We start from the raw sequence: 7,944 nt of genomic DNA on the forward strand, positions 1-7,944 counted from the left end.
AGAGCAAATCATCTTCAGAAGATTGGGTTGGAATAGTTATAATATGATTGATTAATGTATTTTGTTATTGTATAATTTCTTTAAAATATGTATGTATTTCAAGTAATTGATAATGTGTACAGTACGAGTATATTAATATTTCACACTCGATTTTTTTATTTTTTTTTATTTTAATTTCTAAGCACTCTTTATACCACATATATGTAAATGGCAGAAATGCCGTATATAAATAAATAAATAAATAAATGAATTTTGGTTCTTAAATATATATTTTAAACATTGAAAACAACATATTTGTCTTAGATTTCAAAGTTTAGCTTCTTGGAACAATTGGAAAGAGGGAAAAGTGCGATTTTTGTGAAGCATTATTTTTAATATAAATTTTTGAACAGTTTTTAATGGTTTAATATAATTGTTGTAAGTTTCCCCCATCCAATTTTCCATAGGAAAGCGATGACTGTACAAGTGCATAGCCAACAAGTATGCCAATCAAGCCAATGGTTTATCCCATAATGTTTAAGTATGTCAAAATGCTTGCAGACTGGCTGGATTTCCTCCCTAGGGAGTAAGAAGTATAAAAAATGGAAAATTGTTTTCAGGCGTTGCCTAGTAGGTGATTTGGTTTAGCCGGATGAATCTCACCCACGTAATAAAGGTTTCAGCTCTCTTACTTCACAAAAGTCAACAGATGGAAGAGTTGAAGAAATGTGGATGTTCCAACATGGGCAGAATGCTGAATGTTACACAGTGTGTAAAGAGGCCACTTAAACCAGCCAATGACAGGTCATAAGCCCGGTAAATGCCTAGACTACCATATTCCCTTCTCAAAAATGTTTTCCCTCGATGGTTTATCGTTTTCTAAGAAAAGTGGCGTGGTTGCTCGGATTACAAAGGGGTAATTATTCTTATTTTGAAAAAGAGCAATCTCTTAATCTGTCTTTATTGGAGAAGCGTAGAACGGAGATAGCTAAGTGATGTCCTATCTACTGCATGTTCCCAACCGTGTCGCCAGAAGTCAAAATCTGCTAATTATTAAATCTTCTAATAGCAACTTTTGTTTGTATTGTGGAGGTCATCACCATCAAGCCGTAAAGTTGGCAGGGCCGAACACCGTTCTGGCCCGCAACACGTAACCCGACGCAACGTCAGCTCGGACAAGTAATTAAACGTCGTGCAGCGAAAGAATATGAACATTTAATCTTGGCATCTCGTGTCACCCGTCCACCAGCTCCTCGCCAATGTTCGCTATTGTACCACGAGTTACATCCGTACAAAATTGTAAGGATGTAACTCGTGTGTATCCACTCAAAAAATCACTTTGATTGTAATCCATCTTTTTCATTTAACCTCAAATCTCAAACCTAAAATCAATTCGCGCGCACCCATCCATACAGTATGCCCCGTAGTTCAAAATGTGTAGATTAGTGATTCGTCACGACTTTTTTGGGATAGATCTTCCGGCTTTTCGTAGATCTCTTAGATACTAAAAGTGTGGGATATTTAGCTCGAAGTCTTCAATGTCTTTCATTTTTATGAATAAATTGTATACCATTATTTTATTGCCCTTGATTGCCTTTGCTACATGGTTTTATGTTCTTTTTGTTCAGTTTCTCGTATTTACGTTTCTTCATGTAACTGTTGTAATTGGCCTGAGGGCCGTAGATAATATATTAAATAAAATAAAACAGGAGTCAAAATTTATTTTATGAGTCAACACGTGTTCTGTGAAACTGCTTTTTGAGAACTTTTTATTTGGTTCTTTGAGCATGAGAATAGTTTCTGCTGATATGAGTAAACGCGTGTCGTTTTAAATCGTATTTTCGAGTACATTTAAATTGGCACTCTGAACAAGCGAATGGTTTCTCACCAGTGTGAGTAAAAGTGTGTAGTTTTAAATGGCCTTTTAGAGAGCATTTGAAATTGCACTTCAAGCATGATAATGGTTTCTCGACAGCATGAGTAAACATGTGTGATTTCAATCGGCCTTTTTGAGAACATGTATATTGACACTCTGAGCATGAGAATGGTTTCTCACCAGTATGAACAAGACTGTGCCGTTGTAATTCGCCTTTTCGAGAACATTCAAATTGGCACTCTGCGCATGAAAATGGTTTCTCACCGGTATGAGTCAACATGTGTGATTTTAATTGGCATTTTTGAGAACATGTATATTGACACTCTGAGCATGAGAATGGTTTCTTGCCGGTATGCGTCATCATGTGTAATTTTAAATCGCCTTTACGAGAACATGTATATGGGCACTCTGAGCATGATATTGGTTTTTCTCCGGTATGTGTCAAAATGTGTGATTTTAAATGAGCTTTTCGAGAACATGTATATTGACACTCTGAGCATGAGAATGGTTTATCACCAGTATGAACAAACATGTGCCGTTGTAAACCGCCTTTTCGAGAACATTTGAATTGGCACTTTGAACATGAAAATGGTTTCTCGCCAGTATGAGTCGACATATGTGATTTTAAATGGCATTTTTGAGAAAAATTACATCGACACTCTGAGCATGAGAATAGTTTTTCACCGGTATGTGTCAAAATGTGTGTTTTCAAATGGGCTTTACGAAAACACGTATATTGGCACTCTGAGCATGAGAATGGTTTTTCGTCGGTATGAGAAAACATGTGTTGTATCAAAATGCTCTCCTTTGAACATTTGAAATGGCAATCTGAGCAAGCAAAATATTTCTGGGTTGCTTGCAAATCTAAAACAAAAACAAGAATAATGTATGAAATCTCTTTGAATATTATTTTTAATTAACCACGCCCGAGTATGCTCGGAGGAGGCTTAGAGCAACGAGGGTGTCTTACTAGTTCTTTGCGTTTATAAGGATTTTTTATTTAATTATGATTAATAAAATTAATACTATATTAATATGAATAAAATTAATATTTTATTCATGAACTTCCTTTATTTCTTGACCCACACTTTGCATCATAATATATTAACTTTAAGTCTTATTTCGGGCCCACAGTGGCTTTTTTGAAATAAGTATATCGACCGTGTTCAGGTCAAATACATTAAACCACAATTAGGAAAAAATCGGTTTCATTATTTCTAATGTGTCTTAAACCAATTGCGTAGGTCTTATATACATTCTAGCAGAAGGATTTGAACTGCAAATGTCTACTGATTAAAATTCTTTTGTCAGAATGTGATATTTTTTTAGAATATTTTTTTTTTATATACAAATAACATCGCGTTGTAAAAAAGTAGTTGCAAACTTGTTAGTATGTTTAATTACTTTAACGTCAAATTTTAACTTGTACATCGCTTTTTTTTAAAAATAGATCTTAAGGATTTTTTTTATTTTTTTTTATTCATTTTTATATTTAAAAAGAATAATTATTTCATTAATTTTTGCACCACAACAGGCCAGGAGGTCCAATTACAGTGGTGAATTATATCACAGAACACCCAGGCTTAAGAAAAATCTCATTTAAATTTTTTGTGTTGAGTCAAGCGTCTTGACCACTACACCACGGAGGCTACCATTTGTTTTGTAATATAGTTAGTTCATTTGAATTTTCTAGGTTCGATAAAAATATGCAGCTACGATAGTTTATGAATGGTTCTATAATTGTGAATTTTGCAATTCTTCCCAAAATTTAAAACACCTTTGAAATCTTTTTTATTTCTATTTTACGGTTTTGATGAAATGTTAATTTAGAATCCATCATTACACCCAAATATATAATTTCACCAACTCCATTCAGCTTTTCATTTTCTATTATAATTGACAACGTTACTTATATTAGTTTGTTTTCTATATTCATAATTTTTGTTATATTTATGATACATGGCATGAATAACACAACTCCCAGTTCGTGTGGGCAATTGTGCGCACGTCCTCCGCGTACCATCATCCATAACAGTCCGAATACGTAGCCCCGGAGCAGATAATGTGCAAGGAAGTATCACTCACTTGAAGGTATTTCCCTGTTACGCGAGGAATCCAAACATTCTTGTTTAATGTCGGGATAGTCGAAGTCCATCTCCGTGAAGATAATTATATCACTGGTTATCCTAGGCAGGTTAGAACTGGTCCCCGGTTCAGCCTTCACCTTCTGGCTTATTCGGAGACGTGGCGCTTCTTCCCCGGTACGGATAATGTCTCTTTCTACATTGCCAGTCCCCGGTTCGGCCTTAATATTCAATGAAGCGATTTCCATTTTTAATGGTAAATATCCTGAAATCGCACAAATTATTTACATTGAGTGACACAAATAAGCCTTTGAAGAGTCAACTGATGATAAGCAGAGACGACCTTTTGTAATTTGTATAAACCTGTCTTCAATGTTAATTGTTACTGTGTGTAGAGTTGAAATGCTATTGAGTTTTACCTGCATTGTCATGGTAAATGATTTAAGTATATACCCGGTGGTAATATCTCGGCTCCCGGCCAGATGTACGAGTACATGTTATCCAGTATCACATTCACATCAACGCTGTGTGTGCCAAACCTATGATTTATATTTCTGGTCGGCTCCCCAGTATCATCCAGTATTAATACTTCCTTAATAATGATTATTATAAAATTATAAATAAACTTATCCCCGCCAAAAAAATAATGTATTGTACTAACTTTATCTGTTAAAATGTGCATTCCTACTCTGATGTATTTCGCCATGTGTTCTTTTCCCACCTTTTAAACAATAAAAGCTTAATCTCAATTTCGGTCCAAAAACTCTCAAAAATGAATTGTTTAGCAAACTAGTGGTGAGACACACACGACACGTGGGTGAGATTCATCTGGCTGAACGGCTGATAAAGGTTTCAGCTTTTTTACTTCACGAAAGTCAACAGATGGAAAAGTTGTGGAAATGTGGATGTTTAAACATGGGCAGAATGGTGAATGTTACACAGTGTGTAAAGTGGCCACTTAAACCAGCCAATGACAGATCATAAGTTCTGTGAATGCCTAGACTTCTATATTACCTTCTATAAAATGTTTTCCCTCTCTGTTGAAATAAATTTAAATATTAAAATTGACATCGGTACCATCACAAGGCGATAAACGACAGTTCTCGCATAAACATATTCTGAATTACAGACGGCACTATAAAATGAAAGAGTTTTACCTACCATTTTGACCCGAGAATATCCAGAGAATATGATCAATTCCTGCCTGGAGAAATACAATTAAAACAATGGAATAATTGAAAACTACGCTTACTCGTATTCCCCTGCCTGTCACAGCACTGACAGATGAAATTGCCAACCTCATCGTGCAAAAATCGGTAAGGATATCTCGGCTCCTAGCCAGTATCGTCCAGTATTAATACTCCTCCAAACAGTATTTTACATTAAGATCACCGCTGGCACCGGGCGATAACAAACACTTTTCACATAAACATTTTCTGGATAAAAGATGGCACTACATAATGAAATAGATTAACCTACCATTTAAACTTGGATCATGTTGTATTGTTTCCTCGCGTATCCAGAATACAAATGATTATTTCTCACTGGGTGAGATACAATCACATACTGAAGATATATCCTGATCCGAGTAAAACAAAGGAACGATCACAAATTATACCTTTTCAGGAGAATAGCCAGTGGCCTGTGACAGCCGTAATAGCAACCAGAGACAACGGAAAACTTTAACAGGGATAGGAGCCTAAGAGGTAAAAAGGGTTGCCATAGAAAAGGACGGAATAAAAGACGTTTAGGAACTACGTATTTAGGTATTGATTCGAGCTATGCAGACAATCACGGAGGGGTAAAATTGAAATATAAAATAATAGTGTTTATGGGGTAGTTTTTGTTATTTTGAAAGAGTGGCGAGGTTGAGAAAATTAAAGATGAGATTTGATTATCTCGGAGGCTGTAAAAATCAAGTTTAAAACATGGGTCGATATTAATTATTCAAGCCATTACTTTCAATAGATAGGGTTTTGGAATCCCAAGTAATTCGCTCGGTCATTCTAATTAAACCCGCGGTATCGAATACTAATTGACATTAAAAGATTGACTGAATATTTGTAAATATTTAGTAACAGCTCAAGTAAATATGGATTTAAATGTATTTATTTATAAAGGCGGTAATTAAAATGGGGTTCTTTTCAGAATTGGCTAGCATGAACTAAAAGGGTATTATAATAAAAATGCGTGAGCATTCCGAGCGTGAGTCAAGCGTCTTGACCACTACACCACGGAGGCCACCGTTTTATACCCAATAGGGTTTTTTGTTCGATCCCTGATTTATATTTAGGTACCAAATCCTTTATCTTAAATAAGCCACTTCATCTAATAAATTGCAAAACAAGGATACAAATTTAAAGGACGAAATAAAACAAATTATTTACTCAAGTACTAATAATTGACCTGAAGACATAATGTCTATGTTTTTTTGTCGATTGTCTATCACGTTACAATTTGTCTGTGGTTCTTCCGTCAAGTGCGAGCAGTACGCGTCCCCATCCCCTAAATTATATTATTGGACGAGTAAACGAAGATTTCACATACGAACCGCCGCAAAAAGTAAATAACAAGCATATATTTGATTTGTAGCAAGCACCACAACTGACCAAGAGTTCCAATTTAAGCTGTTAATAACCGCCAGACTTGAGGAAAGTCATATTGACTTATTGTGATCTCTGAAGCCGTCGAGGCGCCTTAGCTAGAGGAAAATTCTCAAATTCTTCTACTCCTTGTGCCTTGCGCCTTGCCTTACTATTTAGAAATAAAGCTATCAAGTTTTATTAATAGGAATCGCCATATCGAATAATTATATTGGTTGACATGATATTATGTCAACCAATATAATTATTCTTTCAGTCGAAGACCGTGCCTCTTTTCGCATGAAGATCTTTCCAACAAATTGATGTCCTCGGACCTCCAACTCGCATCGCCAGCTAGTAGAAGTTTAGCGCTTATTTATTTATTATACGGCACAAGTGCCTTTTACAATATAAAATAAAACAATATAATGAATTAGTTAGATATACAAAAATGAAAAACTAAAAAACAATATTAAAACATGGGTATAAAAAGACATATAAATATAACAAGAAATATAGAGGCTCGACTGTGGAATTATCTCCCATCCACCATCAAAGATGTTACTACATTATCTCTGTTAAATCACGTCTGAAGAAACATATCCTTTCTCTTCCTTAATCTCTCCTCCTTTCCTTTTTCCTCTTTTTTCCTTTTTCCCATTGAGTAGTAGTTTCGATTTAAGGTAATTTATAAACAAACTTTATTTCTATTTTTATGTATCTTTAGCTTTTTAATGTATTTTTTATTGAATATGTTCTGTAACTTGAATTATAAAAATAAAACTTTTATTTTATGGGTTGGTTGGAAGAAATTGCCATTTGGCAATAAACCCGCCAATGTACAATTACCATTATGTTCAAAAAGTTAAATGAAAAAAATATATATATATATATTGTCCTTATTCACACGAGTTTTATGGTGATTTGATTTGATCGTACCACAAATTTCTGCATTGGAATACCAATTCAACGCCCTATTCATCATTCGGAGCAGATAAGATAATATGTTACATTTTAGGTAGTCGACCGCCGGTAGAAGATTCCGCTATGGATGAAGCATCCATGACGTTTGTCGAAGTCTCCACTGACTCAAAAGCCAATCTTACGACGTTAGTGATGCTTGACGAAGCTCCTGTTGACTCGGAAGAAGATCACGCGTCATTTATTTTATAGGTTTGTTGGAGGAAATTGCCATTTGGCAATAAACCCGCCAATGTACAAATAAAATTATGTAAAAAAAGTTAAATAAAAATATTTATATATATACATGTATGTATGTCAGCACACAGAAGATGTAAAAAATATAAAATTAATAAACACCAAATCGTTAGCATAAGTAGCTTTGGCAAATAATTCGTTAATCGTTACTATAGAACATCATAAAATATTTGTAAAGAGATGATTTGAATCCACAGAGACTCGA

General features: G+C 34.7%; 1 protein-coding gene across 2 annotated transcripts; it reads right to left on the reverse strand.

Annotated features, from left to right (window-relative positions):
• Window positions 1-286: 286 nt before the first annotated feature.
• On the reverse strand, window positions 287-5,587 carry LOC148277131 (uncharacterized). Of its 2 annotated transcripts, none has more exons than XM_088233296.1 (3): window positions 5,419-5,587; window positions 3,941-4,041; window positions 287-2,719 (listed from the first exon to the last, which is right to left on the reverse strand). In XM_088233296.1, exons 2-3 carry the CDS (start codon window positions 4,008-4,010, stop codon window positions 1,749-1,751), a joined length of 1,041 nt encoding a protein of 346 aa, XP_088089422.1. In that variant the 5' UTR covers window positions 4,011-4,041; window positions 5,419-5,587; the 3' UTR covers window positions 287-1,748. The 2 variants fall into 2 exon arrangements, with proteins under 2 accessions (XP_088089422.1, XP_088089421.1); XM_088233295.1 differs by having other exon boundaries at window positions 3,941-4,204.
• Between the last annotated feature and the right edge of the window lie 2,357 nt (window positions 5,588-7,944).

The sequence above is a fragment of the Micrasema longulum genome, unplaced genomic scaffold (genome assembly GCF_059751315.1).
Source record: "Micrasema longulum isolate JH-2025_06_02 unplaced genomic scaffold, ASM5975131v1 h1tg001080l, whole genome shotgun sequence".
Classification (NCBI taxonomy): domain Eukaryota; kingdom Metazoa; phylum Arthropoda; class Insecta; order Trichoptera; family Brachycentridae; genus Micrasema; species Micrasema longulum.